The following is a 22,866-nucleotide window of genomic DNA, read 5'->3' on the forward strand; positions in this document are numbered from 1 at the left end:
GGCCATCAGTACCTTACAGGGTTAAATTTAAAATTCTGTGTTTGATTTTCAAGATCCTCAGACATAATGGACCAGAGTACTTAAGAATAAGTTAGCCCTTCACACACCTTTGAAACCCCTAAGGTCCTCTCAAGGAGCATCACTATCTGTACCCTCGTCAGCGAGTCTTAAGAGTAGCCCTGATACTCTGGAACTTATTCCTAGAGGGGGCAAGGTCTAAGTGAAGACTACCTCTACTTCAGGAAGCATGTGAAGGCCTGTCTCTTCTCCCAAACCTTTAGTACAGGTGGGACTATCCACTCACTCCATAACTGAACTACCTTGATACATGTCCTGTAGGCCAGGCTCCTCATCTCTTACTCATAAGCACATAAGTATTGCTATACTGAGAAAGACCAAAGGTCCATCGAGTCCAGCATCCTGTTTCCAACAGTGGCCAATCAGGTTACAAACACCTGGCAGATCCATTTTCCCCAAGTCCATTTAATAACGGTCTATGGACTTTTCCTTTAGGAAGCCGTCCAAACCTTTATTTATTTTATTTGTAGCATTTGTATCCCACACTTTCCCACCGTTTTGCAGGCTCAATGTGGCTTACATTTGCCGTAGTGGCGGTTGCAATTTCCGGGTAACAGAATTACAAATGATGTTGCGTTAAGGTGCAACATACATGTTGACATACATTTGCCGTAATGGCTGCTGCCATTTCCGGGTAAGAGAATTATACATGGTATTGCGTTAAGGTGCAAACATGCAGGGTGATATACATGGAACATAACATATATGGAACAGGTCATGGTGTATATATATATATATATCATGTGTATACATACATGGTAAAGCAGAATATGTTATGGTGCTACATAAAGGTTCCTGAGTAATGGCTTGGATTTTAGTATACATTAGGTCAGATATTCCACTAAGCTAATCGCCTTTACCACATTCTCTGGCAACGAATTCCAGAGTTTAATTACACATTAAGTGAAGAAAATTTTTCTCCGATTCATTTTAAATTTACTACATTGTAGCTTCATCGCATGCCCCCTTAGTCCTAGTATTTTTGGAAAGCGTGAACAGACGCTTCACAACTACCCGTACAACTCCAATCATTATTTTATAGACCTCTATCATACCTCCCCTCAGCCACCTTTTCTCCAAGCTGGAGAGCCCTAGCCGCTTTAGCCTTTTCTCATACGGAAGTTGTTCCATCCCCTTTATCATTTTCGTCGCCCTTCTCTGCACCTTTTCTAATTCCACTATATCTTTTTTGAGATGCGGCGACCAGAATTGAACACAATATTCGAGGTGCGGTCGCACCATGGAGCGATACAAAGGCACAAATGTACAATTGTACATATAATTTGTCTTCAGTTCAGTTACCCATCTATTTATCCAATTGACTTTGTAAGTTTATGTCCTTTGAAAATAAGCACCACAGCCTGGTGCAAGATGAGTAGTACAAAGTTACGTGGAGGGGCATAATCGAACGCGAATGCCTATCTCCATGGGCGTGTATGTTCGAAAACGGGTACGTGAAGAGGCGGGACAGACCGTATTATCGAAAAAATGGACGTTTTTCAGCTGGGTGTTTGTTTTTTTTAGCAATAATGGAAACTAAAAATGCCCAGCTCAAAAACGTCCTAATCCGAGCCATTTGGTCATGGGAGGGGCCAGGATTCGTAATACACTGGCCCCCCCTGATATGCCAGGACACCAACTGGGCACCCTAGAGGTCAGTGCAGTGGACTTCAGAAAAAGCTCCCACATGCATAGCTCCCTTACCACGGGTGCTGAGCTCCCAACCCCCCTCCCCCAAAACCCACTACCCACAAATGTACAACACTACCAGAGCTCTTAGGGGTGAAGGGGGCACCTATATGTGGGTACAGTGGGTCTTGAAGACCTCCCATTTACCAGCACAAGTATTACAGGTAGGGGGGGGATGGGCCTGGGTCCACCTGGCTGAAGTGCACTGCGGTACCCACTAAAAGTGCTCCAGGGACCTGAATACACGCAGGCCTCTAGGACTTGTTGCTGCTATATAACATTGGCACACCAGTTGACACCTGAAGACTAATCTCTCCGAAAACGTCCTTTATTGGAATAAGCACGCTTACTCACAGTTAACTGCAGATCAGAGGTTGTGCCCCACTGGCAACGAGTCTCCCTGGTACTGAGATGAGCAGTAGGTCAGAGCAGGCAGAATGCTGTACAATGCCCTCTTTCAGCCACATCAAGGTAAGACCTAAGTCTGTAACGTGGCTAACACGTCAAGGGATCTAAAACTGGCTTACAAAAATGGCCACTACCTCATGGACTACTGGAAACAAAACAGGGCACACTCTGATCCAGTAAGCAGGGGGAAAAGCACCATGGGAGTAGAGCCTACCACTACCAACATCGTGAGCATTGCCACAAGCTAGTGGAATCACGGAGCCCAATACCCTACACACACATAACAGAAAAGGTGTCACACTCACCCGAGAGCCACATCAGAACCAGGAAAGGCTGTCGAGGATAGAACACATTCTGCTGTCATAGAGGTGGGTACGGCACTGAGGCTGGCATACAGGCTGGGAAAAAGTTTTTAAAGTGTTTTTTTTTTGGTGGGAGGGGGTTAGTGACCACTGGGGGAGTCCGGGGAGGTCATCCCCGATTCCCTCCAGTGGTCATCTGGGCAGTTGGGGCACTTTTTTGGGTCTTGTTCATGAAAAAAGGGTCCAAAAAAGTGACCCAAAATCGCGGTCAAAACGCCTTTTTTTTCGATTATCAGCTAAAGACGGCCATCTCCTCCTCGGCCGATAACCACGCCCCAGTCCGCCTTCACCACGCATCCGACACGTCCCCATCAACTTTACCCGTTCCGCGATGGATTGCAGTTGGAAATGCCCAAAATCGGCTTTCTATTATACAGATTTGGGCGCCCACAGGAGAAAGACGCCCATCTCCCGATTTGGGTCACAATATAGGCGTTTTTCTCTTTCAATTATAAGCAGGATAGTAACCTATATAACTTTGTAAGTCGATGTGCTTTGAAAATGAGCCTCTATAATATCTCAATTGCACTTACCCCTTCAGCTACATTATAAAATGTTTCAATATATTATAGGAACAGCATTAGCATCATTAGGAGTAGCCTAATAGTGCAGTAGGCTGAGAACCTGGGAAACTGGGTTTGATTCCCACTTTAGCTCCTTGTGACCATGGACAAGTCACTCAACCCTTCATTGCCCCAGGTACAAAACCTTAGGAGCCCACTAGGGACAGAGAAGTACCTGTATATATGTAAACTGCTTTGGCTGTACCGAAGACAGTATATCAAATCTATGACCTTTTGATATCTGTTATTTGAATATTCTAATGTGTGCCTATCAAGTATCGTGCTTTCTTATTTTTTCTCCTGATGAAGTGAGTGAAACAGTGGGAGGTCCTAATTCTGTCGAGAATAAGAAGATTGGGAGCAATAATGTGGATATCAATAAGTTACAGCCATGGATGGATTTAAGGATAATACAAGTAGCGACTGAGCTTTTGAAAAACCTGGGATGGCAAAGCTAAGTGCACGTATAGAACTGTTCAACCTGGCTAATATTTTTGTATTTTTTGTATTGTAGTGATTTGATGTAGAAATACATTTTCTTCTTTTTTAAGACCTATTGTAGAGTTTCATAGGTCGGATTGAGGATTTGATGAGTATTTGAACTGTGAACTTATAAAATTGGTTCTTTTCCATGAGCCTGAACATTGCAGACTTTTCTCTCATGATTATATGTAGATAGGAGAGTTTTTCTCTGCAGTGTTGGGTAGGTGGTGGTAGCTGATGATGAAAGTCAGTCAGTGATGTCCTAATAAGAAAAAAGGTACCCTGGGCTTATGAGGCTACATGTAATTAAAAGATATTATATTAGTTCAAAACTCATTAAAACCTTGTGATTTGGAGCAATTAGATAGTATTTAAGTTTCTGATTGGTATTATGCTGAAATATCATATCATATATATGTTATGCTATCATCTGTATTGTACTGACATTTATCATATTTCCATTATATGATAGGCGGTGGATAAATTTTTAAAATAAATGATTGCTTTACAGTGCTGTTAGACAATATTTCTGATACTGTAGAACTCCAAAGAAGTAGAGGATGACAAACAGCTCCAACTTGTGAGCAGAACTGACACCGGTTCGAATTTTGGCAGGGAGACAGCACATTTGGGCAAGAGCCACAGTCTCATGACTGCCTGAGAAGAAGTGTCACTTTCATTTTATATTTCACAGTAGATTCCATTTTCTCTAGCACCATACACAGAAGATTGTTCTTGTAGAGAGCAATTTTAATACCCTGACGCAGGCAGCATCCCGCTGAAACACGGACCCATGTCAGGTCTTTATTTGGTGCTTGGAATAAAAACTATTTGTTCTCCTCATGAGTTGGAGCTGTGTCTCTGTCATGGATTCAGGGGCAAGACAAGGCAGATCAAGAACTGATCCAGACACTAAAGGGACAATCCAAGGCAAGGCACAAGACACAGCAAATAAACAGTGGACACTCAAGGCAAGGTAGAAACAGAGACTGGCTGTAATAGGAACCAGCAACGGAGCTTGACAATAGCAGGAACCAGGAACAAAAGGAAGAGCACTCATATGGGCTGCAAGGCCAAACTGGAACCCACACATAACAGTGTCCAAGCATACAGGCCCGCAAGGCCAAACTGGAACCCAAACAAACAGAAAGGGGAAAGAAACAGAATGAAGTCCACTAAGCAAATAATAACCAAGCAGTGCAAACACACTGTGCAAAACATAGTCATAAACAATAACTGATGGGAAAAGACAACCCCACACACAAAAAAGCTCACACTGTGTCAGAAAGCACAGTCAGATGAAAAAGCAACCCACACTGGCTCACATAGTAGAATCAACAAGTAAAAGGTTAAAGGGGAACTATACAGAGAGATGGCTCAGGGCTGTGCTGGAAATCACAGCTATATGGAAGAGCAACCCACTCTAACTCAAACAGAAAGCACACGGAGAGGTAGCTCAGGGCTATGCTAGAAGCCATAGCTAAACGAAAGAGTAAGCCTCTCAGACTCAAATAGAAACCTCACAGAGAGGACTCAAACAAAAAGCACACAGAGAGGCAATTCAAGCTACACAGCTTAGACGAAACGCAGTCCTCACAAGATCCAAACAGATACAGCACATAAAGGGTAAAAGGCAGACCACAAAGCGAAGGAACACAAGGGTTTTTGGGTTTTTTTTTTATTACATTTGTACCCTGCGCTTTCCCATTCATAGCAAGCTCAATGCGGCTTACATATTATATACAGGTACTTATTTGTACCTGGGGCAATGGAGGGTTAAGTGACTTGCCCAGAGTCACATGGAGCTGCCTGTGCCTGTAGTGGGAATAGAATCCAATTCCCCAGGACCAAAGTCCACCACGCTAACCACTAGGCCACTCCTCCACACAGCCTCTCAAAGGAAAAAGGAAGCCACACAAAGAAGCAACTCAAGACTGGGCCACACAGCCACTCAAAGAGTAAAAGGGAGCCACACAAAGAAGCAACTCGAGGCTGGGCCACACAGCCACTCAAAGGGTAAAGAGAAGCCACACAAAGAAGCAAGGATGTGCCACACAGCCACTCAGATTCAGACATCAGATACAGCAAGCAAAGGGTAAAAGGGAACCACACAAAGAAGAAAGGCTGTGCCACACAGCCACTCAGATTCAAACATTAGAAATGTAATTCACACATGTTCAAACAGGAACCAAACCCATACAGAAACAGTACAGGGCTGTGCCAAGAAGCAAAGGTAACAGAAAAGTAATTCACTCAGGTTCAAAAAAGAACCGTACACACACAGAAACTGCTAAGGGCACAGCTAACAAGAAGACCAGTTCACTCAGATTCAAACAACAACACTACAACAAGAAAAAGGTAAAGAGACCTGTTGCAAAGGCCAGGCATGAAAGCTCCAAGGTCCTTTATAAAGGAGTTGGCTGATGATGTCACAACTAGGAATGAGGCTTGGCTGCAGGAACACCAGAGCGAGGCTTGGCTGCAGAAGCCACCATGCAGGTAAAAGGCAATCTGGAGACTTCACAGCGCCAGTGTCATCCTCTACTTCTTTGGAGTTCTGTTGATTGTGTAGAGGTGTATCCTGTTTCTGTTTGATATTATTTCTGATACTGATCATGTTAGTCCTATTACTAGGTTTCAGTCTGCAATTTCCAAGTTTACCTCATTGATAGAATTTATGCTTACATTTGGTCATTTTATTATTGTTATATTCTTAAACTTTTAAGTTCTATGTTGAACTGTACCTGCTGTACACTGCCTTAGGTGAATCTCTTCACAAAGAGACAGTTAATAAAACCCAAATCAATAAACCATTATTAATATTTACATGAACTTTACTTAGCTTGCATTACTGAACTTAAAAATAAAGTATAGCTACTTACCTGTAACAAAGGTTCTCCATGGACAGCAGGTTAAATCAGCCACAAATGGGCAATGTCAACCATGATGACAGAAGTTTGGATCCACCCTACCAGAGCCCAGGAACAGCAGCTTAGAAAGGCCTCTGGGCATGCTCCAATGATCTTTCCTGACCCTGGGCATACTCCGATACTCTTTCCTCACCCAGCTCTTCCCTCTCATTTCATTACAAAGCTCAAACAATTTCAACCATAAGGGGAGGAGGGAGAGATTCTACAGCTGATTTATCCTACTGTCCACAGAAAACTTCTATTATAAGTAACACTACTTTCTCCTTGGACAAGAAGGATATAATCAGTCATGCATGGGTGACTCCAGAACTAAGGGTGCAAGAGTGGTTGGTATACTGAATGTATATAATAGACCAGAATTTCCCAAATGGGGTCACAAAACACACATTTGAGATCACGACTTGGGTGGGCTCTCCAAAGATGTATCACTATTCTGCATCTCAGGGCTCACACAATTTTATTTAGCCACTATTATGGAGTCACAGCCACAAAATGATTGACAAGCACTATAATAAGACTCTTGCTAGTGCAATGCCAGGTTGAATTCAATTAGATAAGCATGAGAGCTGGCAGGCCTTGAGCATGCACAGATACTCAAGGCCTCAGCCCAGAACAATAACTGTCAGCGACAGCCAGTGAGGAGATGGTACTGGTAAGAAGAGCAATGTGGGTCACCTTGGGGTGGGGGTGGAGGAGAAATTGGGAGAGATATGCAAGTTTACCATGCGGGAGGTGGGAAAGGGGAGGATTACTTGAATATACACCCTTAGGCTCCATGAACCTTTGGTCTGACCCAGTATGATAAACATATTTTGGCTAAATCATATTTATTGAAATATTCATCTGCATTCTGCCTGCTAGATGGGTATCCAAGTTTTTTGGGTTTTTTTTTAGTGAAAGAAGCCCTGTGAGACTTTATATTGTTGGTGTGGCAATTTGTTCAACTTATGCTAGTACATGGTTTGCTCCCTACTGACAAAGGTAAAGTTTTACTTACACCAATTCTAAAGAATCAAGCGGGAAGCAGGAGTGATGTATCTAATTATAGACTAGTGGCTTCTATCCCACTGATGGTAAAAATTATGGAAGCACTTGTAGCACCGCAGTTAACAACATTTTTGACTGATTACTCTGTTTTATATGACTTCCAGCCAGGTTTTAGATCAGGCTATAGCACTGAAACGGTATTGGTCACTTTGGTGGCAGAACTTAAGAATTAATTTATGGTAGGCAAATAATTATCCTTCAATTTTATATGTCTAGTGCCTTCGATATTGTTGAACATGGGGGTGTTAATGCAACTTTGGGATTTTCTTGGCATTGGTGGAACTGTTTTAAATTGGTTCCCAGTTTTTCTGAAAAGTAAATCTTATCAAGCTAAAATTAAAGGGAAAGGTAAATGGGACCTGATACACAGCCTTTCTGTGGTTTTTGCAACTACATTCAAAGCGGTTTACATAGTATGTACCTGGGGTAATGGAGGGTTAAGTGACTTGCCCTGAGTCACAAGGAGCAGTGGGAATCGAACCCAGCTCCCCAGGATCAAAGTCCGCTGCACCAACCACTAGACTACTCTTCCGATTGGCTCACCCATTTCCCCAATATTGGTTAATATAATGATGCTGTTCTTAGGACAGAAATTAGAGGAGTTTGGGGAGTAATCTTGTTTACAATGATGTTACTATCTATCCGCTTTAACGGTGGGATTGAGATTGTTTTGGACGAAATTTAAAAAGCTCTAGACATCTTAGAACTGAGGGCTAATATTTCTTTTAAACCATTATTGATAGAATCAATATTGATCGAGTCCATTAATTATAAAGTTGATAAAAGTCTGAAAACTGTGAGGGTAACCACAGATAGTCATTTGATATACATGTTCAATTTGTGGTTACAAAAATGTGTAAAACTATGTGGAAATTGTGCAGAACCTGCACTTATCTTGCCCCTGAAGAATTTCGTTTGGTAGTTCAGATAATAACACTATCTTATATTGATTACTGTAACATTATTTATGTGGGCTGTAAATCAGAAGTTTTATGTCAATTGAAGTCCTTTCAAAATACCACAGCTCATCTGATTTATGGTCTATCTAGGTATGAGCATACAACACCTACCATATTGAGGTTCCATTAGCTTCTCTTAGAAGCCCATTCTATATTTAAGCTATATACTTTAACATATTCTATTTCGTATGGTCTTTTGCCAGGATATACGAGGGGTTTGATCAATTTACAAGCACAGAATGCTGTTAGAAATGCCAGGGCTTTTTTATTATTACACTTTCCATCCTGTAAGAAGGTTGTTTATGAATCTACTTATTTATCTAATCTTCCATATCTAGTGAGAAAGTGTTGGAATTCTCTTCCTTCACAAATAAGGTTGAAAAGCATCATCTATAGCTTCCATAGAATGCTGAAAACCTTTTTGGTTAAAATGTTTTATTATGATAGGATGCGACTGTAGCCTATTGTACACTTTTCTGTCTACTCTCACTTTAATGTTACTATGTAAGCCACACAACTCATGAGGTAAAGGTGGTGTAAAAATGTCAGAGTAAATTAATTCTTATGTTCTAAACGTATTTTAAAAAGTATGAAACAAATAGAAAAAAAATGACTGACAATCAAGAAAAAATTCCAAAAAGAACCAAAGGTTCTACACATCCCTACAGATTATATACTCTATGAAACTACTATTCTGTTGTTTTTTGGTTTTTTTTTTAAATCATTAATTTACAGTATTACTGGTTCATGAATTACAGCAGCTAAAGGTAGGTAACTCCCAATATCACCTGAAAAATTCTGGACACTCAACCTGGATTCTTATTGCGCTTCAGAGATGGCAAGATCTTAACAAGTTTGAATTAAGTCAGGTGTATCCCTTGAATACTTACCATTTCATCCAATTCTTCCTCAGATGAATGTTCAAGTCCCAATTCTATCAGGTATAAAACCATACAAAGAACATGTTCTGACATATTTTGATGATCCATCATTATCTAGAAAAGAGAGAGAGCATTCTAATTGTAACCCTTAAGTGTATCAAAAGCAAATCATGCTTAGTACAGAAAGCAAAGAATTCTTAGTATTAAAAACTGTTATAGCAAACTATAGACAACAGCATGCTTTCCAGCACCTACAGTTTCACATTCTGCTTTTTCAACTATACAGTTTTAATGCTATGCTTTAGGACAGCTTTTTGTAAACTTAGCTTTCCTCTGAATACAATAATTTATTACTAGTGTGGTTAACTCCTTGGAAAACTTCTGAACTTCTACAATTAGGTTTTAAACACTTAGCATGTTTGAAAAAAAATGATTGATAAATGTCTAAACAGTGGTTCTTTGGGGGGGGGGGGGTGTGACAACACCATAAATACAGATAATGACAAAGATTAGTATGAAAGGGGAGGTACTACTGTTGGGAGATTTCAACTTCTCTGACATGGATTGGAACGTCCCGTCTGTGGAATCGGAAAGAAGTAGGGAGAGTGTGATGCCTGTCAAAGTGCCTTGCTCAGTCAGTGCTGGATCTAGTGCTCACGAATGGAGGAAGTGTTTCCAATAACCGAGTGGGTTCCCATCTATGTAATAGTGATCATCACACCGTATGGTTTGATATAAGGGCAAAGGCAGAGAGCGGACACACAAAACTCAAAGTACTGGATTTCAGACGTACTGATTTTGATAAAATGGGGGAATATCTGAAGGAGCTATTGGCGTGGAAAGGCATAGGACAAGTAGCTGAAAAAATAAGAGCAAAGGAGGCTTTGTTCAAGAAATACAAAACAATGCAATGAGAGGATCACAGAAAAGATTACTGGATTAAACTCAAAGAAGCGAAGAGGGAATTACGGCTAGCGAAAGTGTGAGCAGAAGAAAAAATGGCTAAGATGTTAAGAGAGGTGACAAAAGGAGAAAAGATAGGAATTGAATTGCGAGACTGAAAGATAATGAGAATGGCTATGTAGAGAGTGATGAAGATAAAGAGAACGTACTAACAATTATTTCTCTTCGGTGTTCATGGAGGAAAATCCTGGAGAAGGACCATGGTCGGCTGCCCAGGGAACATCTGGGAATGGAGTGGACACTGCGCCGTTTAAGGAAGAAAGAATTTATAAACAGCTTGAGAATCTGATGGTGGATAAAGCTATGGGGCCAGATGGGATACATCCCAGGATACTGAGGGAATACAGAAAGGTCATGGTGGGACCTCTTAAAGATTTATTTAATAGATCTTTAGAGACAAGAGAGGTTCTGCAGGATTGGAGACGAGTGGATGTGGTCCCTCTTTACAAAAGTGGAGACAGGGAAGAAGCGGGAAACTACAGACCGGTAAGTCTCACGTCGGTGGTAGGAAAAATAATGGAGTCGCTGCTGAAAGAAAGGATAGTTAATTTTCTAGAAGCCGATGGGTTATAGGACCCGAGGCAACATGGCTTTACCAAAGGAAAATCCTGCCAAACGAATCTTATTGACTTCTTTGACTGGGTGACCAAAGAACTGGATGAAGGATGTGCGCTAGATGTTGTAATCTACTTGGATTTCAGCAAAGCCTTTGATACGGTCCCCCACAGAAGACTCGTGAATAAGCTGAAAGGGTTGAACTTAGGAACGAAAGTGGTGAACTGGATAGGACAGGTGGCAGAGAGTGGTGGTAAATGGAATCTGCTCGGAGGAAGGAAGGTGAGAAATGGAGTTCCTCAGGGGGCGGTGCTGGGGCCTAATTCTGTTTAATATATTTGTGGGAGATATTGCTGAAGATGTTTACGGATGACACGAAAATAGCCAATAGAGTGGATACCCTGGAAAGAGTAGAAACAATGAGAACGGATCTCCGAATGTTAGAAGAATGGTCGAGGGTCTGGCAGTTAAAATTTAATAGTTATTCACTACTGGGGTACAATTCTCCGTTCGTTTTTTGTCTATATTGCTAAATGCTACTTGAAAAACCTATATGTTCTAAAAAACTTGCTAGTGCCAAATGTGCGCTTATTTTTCTTTTTCATTTGCTATTGTGCTCAGTGATAAGGGAAACCGGCTGAACCTCCTCACAGTAATGAGCTGTGGTTATTCCCGTTGTGATATCATCGAACCCCTACCTCCTCCATATCTGAATTACTATCTTATAGTGAATTAACTATCTTATAGTTAAATATTTTTTCAAGTTGTTGGTGTTAACCAGATGTAGCTTGTAATACTTATCTTGATTAGGGATGAGCACTGTATCAACGGATTACTGGAGCAGTTCGTTCAGGGTCCCAACTCCAATTGTTACTGACTAGACTGCAGCTTGTAAACTCTGAGACTCTAGTGAACAATCTTGCTTATCCTTCCAGTTCCCTAGCGTCCTCAGGGAAACGGAGTGCTTCAGCGGGAGCTGTGCAGTCTCAACCTTCAACCGACAAAAATGCCGGCGCATGCATTAAAATTTAATGCCAAGGAGTGTAGAGTGATGCACTTGAGGTGCAGTAACCCAAAAGACAGATACCGGATAGGAGGGGAGACATTAGTAAGCTTGACTCAGGAGAGAGACCTTGGGGTGTTGGTGTCCGAGGATCTAAAGATGAAGAAACAACGTGACAAGGCGACAGCCATGGCCAGAAGGATGCTAGGCTGCGTAGAGAGGGGTATAACCAGCAGAAGAAAGGAAATGTTGATGTCCCTCTACAAGTCGTTGGTGAGACCCCATTTGGAGTACATGGGTTCAGTTTTGGAGGCCGTATCATGCTAAAGATTTAAAAAGACTGGAAGTGGTGCAAAGAAAACCTACAAAAATAGTATGGGATTTGCGCTGCAAACCGTACGAGAGACTTGCCGACCTGAACATGTATACCTTGGAGGAAAGGAGAAATAGGGGTGACATGATACAGATGTTCAAATATTTGAAAGGTATTAATCCAGAAACAAACCTTTTTCGGAGACAGGAAGGAGGTAGAACTGGATGTGAAGTATCTGTTCACACTTTCCAAAAATACTAGGACTAGGGGGCATACGATGAAACTAAAGTGTAGTAAATTTAAAACAAATCGGAGAAAGGTTTTCTTCACCCAATGCGTAATTAAACTCTGGAATTCGTTGCCGGAGGTGAAAGCGGTTAGCTTGGCAGAGTTTAAAAAGGGGTTAGACGGTTTCCTAAAGGACAAGTCCATAAACCGCTACTAAATGGACTTGGGAAAAATCCACAATTCCAGGAATAACATGTATAGAATGCCTGTACGTTTGGGAAGCTTGCCAGGTGCCCTTGGCCTGGATTGGCCGCTGTCGTGGATAGGATGCTGGGCTCGATGGACCCTTGGTCTTTTCCCAGTGTGGCATTACTTATGTACTTATGTAGGTGTTAACCCTGTGTTTGCTAATCAAAAAACTTAAAGAGATACAGCAATGTCTAAGACAGTTTTTTTTTTTTTGGGGGGGGGGGGGGAGGAGGGGAGCCCTGCAGGAATGATAAGATGTTAGTTTATAGGATATTTTTTGACATGAACAAGTGCAAGATAGTGAAAAAGTGGCATAGGAAGGTTAGTGGGAGGAGACAAATGTTATGTCTTGAATTGCTAGGATGCCTCAGATGGTAGTTAACACCCAACTGAAGTTTGATTCTCACTTCAGGCACAGGCAGCTCCTTGTGACTCTGGGCAAGTCACTTAACCCTCCACTGCCCCAGGTACAAATAAGTACCTGTATATAATATGTAAGCCACACTGAGCCTGCCATGAGTGGGAAAGCGAGGGGTACAAAATGTAACAAAAATAAAAAAAATAAAAAAAATTAATTTACTTCGTACCAATGATATAACAGTTAAATATGATTTAAAGTTTGTACAGCTCAAATTCTGCTAGAAAATACATATATTTATTTATTTGTAGCATTTGTATCCCACATTTTCCCACCGATTTGCAGGCTCAATGTGGCTTGAGGTTCCCATTTCCGGGTAGCAGAATACAAAAGGTGTTGCATTAAGGTGCATAAATACATGGTAAAGAAGAATACATTATGGTAGTGCATATTGGTTCCTGAGTAATAGATTGGATTGTAATATACATTAGGTCATCGACTATAGAGAGACCATATTTGACATAAGGATTAAAGTGGTAGAGCTTGATCATTAATAGCAAAGAGGTTAGTCAGTCAAGTGATAGGATTTTTCTAGTTCATGTGCAGTCTTATTATTTAGTTTTGAGGATGGATGTTATTGGTATGCCTTCTTGAACAGATCAATTTTCAGTAGCCTTCGGAAGATAGTTAAGTCTTGCGTTGTTTTTATGGCCTTCGGTAGTGCGTTCCATAGTTGCGTGCAAATGTAGGAGAAACTGGTTGGGTATGTGGATTTATATTTTAGCCCTTTACAGTTGGGGTAGTGGAGATTAAGGAATGAGCGTGCTGAGCTTTTTGTGTTCCTCGTAGGCAAGTCTATAAGATCTGACATATAGGCCGGTGCTTCCCCGTGAACGATTTTGTGGACCAGGGTGCAAACTTTGAACACAATTCGTTCTTTTAATGGGAGCCAGTGCAGTTTTCTCTTAGGGGTTTGGCGCTTTCGTATTTCGCTTTCCCAAATATGAGTCTGGCTGCTGTGTTTTGAGCGGTTTGAAGCTTCTTAATGATTTGATCTTTACATCTGGCATAAATGGCATTACAGTAATCTAGATGGCTTAGTACCATTGATTGTACTAGGCTGCAGAATACTTCCCTTGGGAAGAAAGGTTTGATCCTTTTAAGTTTCCACATTGAGTAGAACATTTTCTTTGCTGTATTTTTCGCATGGTCTTCGTAAGTTGTTTTTTTTCTAGATGATTGCGATCTGGACAAAAGATAGCTCAGAAAGATGAGGCTCAATTTACATAGATATAGTATTTCACATTCCAGTGCCAACCAGGATGCCACCTCTGTGGGACAGAACTTCATAAAACCAGAACACTGCATCAATGATCTTATGGTAAGAATACTAAAAGGAAATTTTAAGACAATCCAGGAACGTAAGACCTTTGAAGGCAAAACAAAGAAATATTTTGACACCCACCAGAGAGGCTCAATGAAGATCTGGGTTTCCTAGTCCATTATAAACCATAAAATTCTACTGCTTTGTCAACCACTTATCAACCATCCATCTCTCCCTGACTCTCATCCACCCAGCTCTCCATTTCTCACCTAACTCACCCCTCCCTCTTCCTGTGAGACTGTCATTGGAATGCTTTTGTGCCTTTGTTTCACTTATATATTCTGATATTTGTTAACATTTGCTTATTTCCGATCTGAAGGGGGGTTACCTTCAAAAGCTAATCAAAAGATATATTAATTTAGTCCAATAAGAAGGTATCATCTTATTTTCTTTTCTCTGTTTTGATTTCTTTATTACTAACAGAGAGCAAACTGAGTATGCCAAAATGCCATGCCGGGGTTAACGCCTTTTTTCTCTTTATGTATGGGTGTCTGTAATGGGATGTCCCATAAGAATCCCTATAACCTTTAAAAAGTCATCATTTTTTTAATACTCTTCTGTGATAAATATGTATATAAAAGACACATAGAAATCAGGATTTATTTTTGTTTTACTGCTCCCTTTGTATTTGTGTATTATCTGAGACCTGTAGCTTTTTATCCTATATATTTCTTGGTTATTGACAGCATCAAATATGTCCACTGAATGGATGAAGAAGATTAGCGTCACCTTCCCTCATGACTATGGTGAAACAATTTGCTTGGACAAAATTTATCTATTCAGCAAGTGGGTGAGGAAGAAAAAAAAGAAGGGGTAATTGAAACTGTGAAAATCTGTCTGCTATTGAACAAAGCTAGCAGAAAAAAATTTATTCCTTTGTATTCTATTTATTTGCTATTGTACTGGTAGTTCAGTTAGAAAAGATGCACAAACTTGTTATTGTGTTAATGTATTGTTTAAAGAAAAAAATAATAGACAATACACAGGCTAGGAGCAAGACTTTCACCAAAAATTTAGATGATACTCACCTGTTGCAAGAGAGCAGCACATAAGTTCACGAGCAATACTCAGGCTATCTTCTGATGGCTGGTAATTCAGCAGCATGGAGGTCTCCCACCATGGCCATAAATATGAGATAGTGTATGAAGAGAAGCTAGATTATGAACCTGTCTGCTGTGAGACTAGGACATATTGGGGAAACTCTGGGCTAAACTTAACAATGCATGCAAAGAGGTTTTTCTGCTCTAGTGCTTCTATGGCAGAGCCTGAAAATTTCAACTACAAATTGTTAAAAAAAACAACAACAACTCATGAGACACCAAATTCATTCATTAAAACACAATGTACAATAAACTATAACTGTACCTTGTAAAGCAGGGTGAACAGAACAATATGTAATGTTTTACAGTGTAAAAGGTTCATGAGCCCTTTATAACTTGGGTGGAGTGTTGTCCGTTTTTTGTAGGGGGGCCACGGATTACCAGAGAATTTTCCAGTCTGCTTTAAACTGTTGAAACAACAAAATAAAGAAAGATTAGACAATGTACAGGTTAACTTTTGCATTTTGTTTTGTTCACTGAAGAACACTGCTCTCTCTAAATGATGTAAGACCATTTTTCCTGTAATGTAATTTAAACAAAACAAATGGTGAAGGCATTCAGAGCATGGCTCATGGAAATCTTTCCAACCCCTCTGTGCACAAATTTGTGTGTGCACAAGCCTGTCTCATACCTGGAAAAAGGGGGGGATGGGTTGTTTGAATGGAGCGATTTCCAAACATTCCTTTGGTTTGCAAAGATAGTAAAATGAAGCCAGGTGTGACAATGCATCCATCTATTATATGTCACTGTAAATTTAAACAATCAACTTAGGAAACCTAACTTCCAGTGTGGGGAGTATTTCAAAATAACTGTAATCAATTTCCCAAACACCTCATTACTCACACTAGCTTCTCTATCTTTATCACCATCAATGGACATGTAAAAATAAATATTTAACTATTCGGGGATCTTCAGACATTTCAAAAGTTTCCACCATATGGGACTTTGCCACAAATTGTAAATGGTGTCCTTTGCATCCTCATGGATCAACCTGTCAATTTTTTACTTTGTCTTTATCTTACATTTTGCTCTTTATATTTAAAAAAAGTTATATGTCTTCAATTATTTGTTCAAAATTATACTTATATTTAACTTATCTTATAGAAAATAGCAGCAACGATTTCCTCCAGCTCAAACCTCTGCCGACATGGCCAGGTTTCGTTACACTTCGTCAGGGAAGAGGCTAGCATTTCTATAGTGGTTTCAACATCTCAAGCCATTTTTCTTGAGACGTTGAAGCCACTATAGAAATGCTAGCCTCTTCCCTGACGAAGTGTAACGAAACCTGGCCATGTCGGCAGAGGTTTGAGCTGGAGGAAATCGTTGCTGCTATTTTCTATAAGATAAGTTAAATATAAGTATAATTTTGAACAAATAATTGAAGACATATAACTTTTTTTAAAATATAAAGAGCAAAATGTAAGATAAAGACAAAGTAAAAAATTGACAGGTTGATCCATGAGGATGCAAAGGACACCATTTACAATTTGTGGCAAAGTCCCATATGGTGGAAACTTTTGAAATGTCTGAAGATCCCCGAATAGTTAAATATTTATTTTTACATGTCCATTGATGGTGATAAAGATAGAGAAGCTAGTGTGAGTAATGAGGTGTTTGGGAAATTGATTACAGTTACTGTAAATTTAAAAGCATATATTTTACATTTAAAACACAGGGTGCCACTGTAGCAAGATTTTGCTACGCTTATACACCACTAGGCAGTGGTACACATAGCAACCAGTAACAAACTAAACAATCCAATGATTAGATCTCACCATACACAGCAACCATTGAGAAAGTTATATGGTTCTGGCACTAGTAGAATTTACAACTAAGATGATGAAAATTTTTTATTATTACATTTGTACCCCGCGCTTTCCCACTCAAAGCAGATTCAATGTGGCTTACATAGTAATAGGGATTACAGATTATTGATAGTGAAACTTGATAGGGAAAATATAAGTTGAGTATAGCAGAATAATAAAAGATATAGGTGGGTAGAGATGTGCAAGTGTTGGGTAATTGGGTTCATAGGATTAGTTTGGTTCATTTGGGTAGGCTTGCTTAAACAGATGGGTTTTTAGTGATTTCTGGAAGGGTAGGTAGTTCCTGATTGATCAGATAAGTCTGGGGAGAGCATTCCAGAGTTGGCTGCCTAAGAAGAAGTTTGATCCGTAATAGGTTTTGTACTTGAGTCCTTTGCAATTGGAGTAATGTAGGTTGAGGTAAGTTCGCGAGGTTCAGACATGTTTCTGGTGGGAAGGTCAATCAGATTGAGCATATAGTCCGGAGATTCACCATGAATAATCTTGTGGATTAATGTGTGGACCTTGAAGTTGATTCGTTCTCGAATGGGGAGCCAGTGAAGTTTTTGTCGAAGAGGTGTTGCGCATTCAAATCGTGATTTGCCAAAAATGAGTCTTGCTGCTGTATTTTGAGCAGTCTGAAGTTTTTTCAGGATATGGGTCTTACAGCCTAAGAAGATACTATTACAGTAGTTGGCGTGGGTAAGTACTGTGGATTGCACCAGGTTCTGGAATGTTTTAAGGGGGAGATATGGTTTTACGCGTTTCAGTATCCACATCATGAAGTTTGGGGGAGTACTGTGTTGGAAACGATTCCTGGATGATGTCTTCTTCTTGTGGACAAAGTCAGAACAAGAGCTGGAAGATTTTGTCATATGGCTAAATAGGCTGGATATTAATATCAAATTCATGATGTCGACAAGTAGGGAACAAATTGACTACCTAGACATGACAGTATATAGGGTGGGTCCAAGATTGAGTACAACATTATATAGGAAGCCAGTTAGTAGAAATACTCTACTCCAGTTTGATAGTTACCATCCTTTTAGGTTAAAATATAGCCTCCCGATAAGTCAATTTTTGCAAATTCAACGGGTCTGTTCGACGTTAGAAGAATTTAAAATTAAGGCAAAAGAATTACATCAGAGATTTGAAGCAAGGGGATATCCTAAATCAGCAATTAAAAAAGCATACTTGAGAGCAAGGTTTGTTCAGCGATCCTCGCTGCTGGCAGACAATGACAAACAACAGGAGGACAGACTTACTTGCGTGCTCCAATATACAAATATTAGTCAACAGATAGCGCAGGTTCAATTAAACCCATGTTTTCTGGAGTTCCCAGTGATTTCCTATACTTGAGGGCAAACTATAGGTTAAAGGCTAGCGGGGACTAAATTTGGTCCACCGAGATGCAGACAGAAAGGGAGAACATTGTACATGTGGGAAATGTCAATGGTGCGAGACCACGATGGTGGGACCGCTTTGGACGGATCCCACCACAGGTAAAATTTTGAAGGCTAGGAATATGACAAATTGCGATACAAGAAATATAATATATTGCATTCAATGCCCATGTAATCTAATATACATAGGGAGAAGTAGTCATCCAATAAAAACACTGAGAATCATGGCCCAGAACACTCAGGCTCCCTTAGTGGAGCATTGGTTAGAAAAAAACCATACCGTGGAAGAAATCAAATGGAGGATTTTGGAACATATACAACAGAGAGGGGGAGGAGGGTCGACTAAGAGGATACTAAATTACAGGGAACAATGGCATATCTAAACTTTGCAAACTGTAGCCCCTAAAGGGTTAAATGCAGAACTAGAATGGGCTTCCTTAATGTAATGGGCTTTTAGCCCCATCCAATAGGAGCAAAGTGAGTCTGATACGTCATTAAAGTTAAAATTTAAATAGGTTTACTAAAACGCCGTTGCCATCTTGGCAGGGGTTATCCCGGTAGTAATGCAGCGAAGCTGGCACTAGAACGGCAAAGGGTAAATATAAGATATGCTTTGTCATCTGGTATGATTTATAAGCTACATCTCATGTTATATGAATTAAGACGTTGTGTGTTTGATTTTATAGGGCAAGTCCTTGAAACAGCTTAATAGCGAAACATGCATGTCGGACGATTTTGAGCCCCAGTCCGAATATCTACACAGATAAGTGTTTAAAGCATATATATATATTTTTTTTTTTTTACGATATATAGCCAATGAAGATCTAGGTGCTAAAAACATTGCCACAGAAATCATGACTGGGCAATGAGTACCACTGAGGCATGTAGAGAAAATGAATAAATAATTGAAAAAAAACAATTGAAGAGGTGATGAATATTGGATGAAGGTGGTGGAGAGAACTGTGTGTCTAGGACCTATATAATTAAGCCGCCATTTTAAATAGTGATAACATTGTCACCTGTGACTTGCAATGTCTGTCCTCAGCACCTTTAGTATCTAATTTTCAGGGTAGCCAAACTATATAGTGGAGTAGAGGAGTGGCCTAGTGGCTAGAGCATTTCTAGAAGTACCCTGTTCAAATCCCACTGCTGTTCCTTGTGATCTTGGGCAAGTCAATTAACCCTCTGTTGCCTCCAGTACAAACTAAGGGACCTATTTACTAAGCCACACTAGAGAAAAGTTACCATTTTTAGTGCTTGCTAAGAATTCCTAGGGGTGTCTACACGGTTAGCGCACTCTAATTTTTAGCATGTGCTAAAAATGCTAGCACACCTTAGTAAACAGGGCCCTTAATTATGAGCCCTCCAGGGACAAGGAAATACCCAGAGTACCTGAATGCAACTCACATTGAGATACTACTGAAAAAAGGTGTGAGCAAAATCCAAATAAATACCTGCCCTAATTACACCTGATGATGTTGCTCCTGGTCTATGGAATTCTCTCCCTTTAGAACAGAGAATTAATCTGAACTGTCTTAGGTTTCATAAGTTGTTAAAAGCTTGGTTATTTCAAAAGTATAAAATGCAGTGCTTTTTTTGTGCCGGTACGCAACGGTACGGCGTACCGGCACCTTTTTTTTTTTTGCTCCCCCCGCCCCGTGACGGACGCAGTGCCAGCCCCCATTTCCGGCCGCTGCTGCTTCTCCTGTTGAGCAGCAGCGGCCGCTACACAAAGAAAAAGATTTTTTTTAAAACTTCAAACCTGGCTGAAACGCGGCACCCCGGCACTGTAGACAGCCATTAGGCATTGGCTGTTGCCCCGCAGCCGCTCCTCCTCTTGCCTCTACGTCACTGCGCTCCTCCGGGGTCTTCCTCCAGGGGCAGTGACGTAGAGGCAAGAGGAGGAGCGGCTGCGGGGCAACAGCCAATGCCTAATGGCTGTCTACAGTGCCAGGGTGCCGCGTTTCAGCCAGGTTTCAAATTTTTTTTGTTAATCTTCTTTTTCTTTGTGTAGCGGTCGCTGCTGCTCAACAGGAGAAGCAGTAGCGGCCGGAAATAGGGGCTGGTGCCGCGTGCGTCGCGACTTCGCGCCGTTCGCGCCAAACTTGGCAGGGAGAGGGAATCCAACAGAGGGAAGGATTGGGGAAAGAGGGAAAACAACAGAGGGAAGGATTGGGGAGAGAGAGAAAGAGGGAAACCAACAGAGGGAAGGATTGGGGAAAGAGAAAAAGAGGGAAACCAACAGAGGGAAGGATTGGGGAGAGAGAGAAAGAGGGGAAACCAACAGAGGGAAGGATTGGGGAAAGAGAAAAAGAGGGAAACCAACAGAGGGAAGGATTGGGGAGAGAGAGAAAGAGGGAAACCAACAGAGGGAAGGATTGGGGAGAGAGAGAAAGAGGGAAACCAACAGAGGGAAGGATTGGGGAGAGAGAGAAAGAGGGAAACCAACAGAGGGAAGGATTGGGGAAAGAGGGAAACCAACAGAGAGGGAAGGATTGGGGAGAGAGAGAAAGAGGGAAACCAACAGAGGGAAGGATTGGGGGAGAGAGAAAGAGGAAAACCAACAGAGGGAAGGATTGGGGAGAGAGAGAAAGAGGGAAACCAACAGAGGGAAGGATTGGGGAAAGAGAAAAAGAGGGAAACCAACAGAGGGAAGGATTGGGGAGAGAGGGAAACCAACAGAGGGAAGGATTGGGAAAGAGGGAAACCAACAGAGGGAAGGATTGGGGAGAGAGAGAAAGAGGGAAACCAACAGAGGGAAGGATTGGGGAAAGAGAAAAAGAGGGAAAACCAACAGAGGGAAGGATTGGGGAAAGAGGGAAACCAACAGAGAGGGAAGGATTGGGGAGAGAGAGAAAGAGGGAAACCAACAGAGGGAAGGATTGGGGGAGAGAGAAAGAGGGAAACCAACAGAGGGAAGGGTTGGGGAGAGAGAGAAAGAGGGAAACCAACAGAGGGAAGGATTGGGGAGAGAGAGAAAGAGGGAAAACAACAGAGGGAAGGATTGGGGAGAGAGAGGGAAAACAACAGAGGGAAGGATTGGGGAGAGAGAGAAAGAGGGAAACCAACAGAGGGAAGGATTGGGGAAAGAGGAAAAGAGGGAAACCAACAGAGGGAAGGATTGGGGAGAGAGGGAAACCAACAGAGGGAAGGATTGGGGAAAGAGGGAAACCAACAGAGGGAAGGATGGGGAGAGAGAGGGAAACCAACAGAGGGAAGGATTGGGGAGAGAGGGGAAAAACAGATGGAAGGATTGGGGAGAGAAGGGAAAAACAGATGGAAGGATGGGAGAGAGAGGATAAACACAGATGGAAGGATTGGGGAGAGAGGGAAAAACAGATGGAAGGAAGGGGAGAGAGAGGGAAAACAGATGGAAGGATGGGGAGAGAGGGAAAACAGAGGGAAGGATTGGGGGAGAGAGAGAGAGAGAGGGAAAACAACAGAGGGAAGGATTGGGGAGAGAGAGAGAAAGAGGGAAAACAACAGAGGGAAGGATTGGGGAGAGAGGGAAAGAGGGAAACCAACAGAGGGAAGGATTGGGGAGAGAGAGAAAGAGGGAAACCAACAGAGGGAAGGATTGGGGAAAGAGAAAAAGACGGAAACCAACAGAGGGAAGGATTGGGGAGAGAGGGAAAGAGGGAAACCAACAGAGGGAAGGATTGGGGAGAGAGAGGGAAAACAACAGAGGGAAGGATTGGGGAGAGAGAGAGGGAAACCAACAGAGGGAAGGACTGGGGAGAGAGAGAAAGAGGGAAACCAACAGATGGAAGGATTGGGGAGAAAGGGGAAAACAGATGGAAGGATGGGGAGAGAGAGAAAGAGGGAAAACAACAGAGGGAAGGATTGGGGAGAGAGAGGAAGAGGGAAAACAACAGAGGGAAGGATTGGGGAGAGAGAGAGAGAGGGAAAAACAGATGGAAGGATTGGGGAGAAAGGGGAAAACAGATGGAAGGATGGGGAGAGAGAGAAAGAGGGAAAACAGAGGGAAGGATTGGGGAGAGAGAGGAAGAGGGAAAACAACAGAGGGAAGGATTGGGGAGAGAGAGAGAGGGAAAAACAGATGGAAGGATGGGGAGAGAGAGAGGGAAAACAGAAGGATAGGGAG

The 22,866-nt window shown here is 41.5% G+C and overlaps 1 protein-coding gene across 1 annotated transcript in view; it reads right to left on the reverse strand.

The window, feature by feature from the left end:
• Window positions 1–22,866, reverse strand: part of UBR3 (ubiquitin protein ligase E3 component n-recognin 3) — a 686,242-nt gene that overhangs the window by 363,901 nt on the left and 299,475 nt on the right. Inside the window, 2 exon segments of the mRNA XM_030210854.1 lie at window positions 9,410–9,514; window positions 15,819–15,960. Of these exon segments, the coding sequence (XP_030066714.1) occupies window positions 9,410–9,514; window positions 15,819–15,960 (247 nt within the window).

This window comes from Microcaecilia unicolor, chromosome 7 (assembly GCF_901765095.1).
Source record: "Microcaecilia unicolor chromosome 7, aMicUni1.1, whole genome shotgun sequence".
NCBI classification, from domain to species: domain Eukaryota; kingdom Metazoa; phylum Chordata; class Amphibia; order Gymnophiona; family Siphonopidae; genus Microcaecilia; species Microcaecilia unicolor.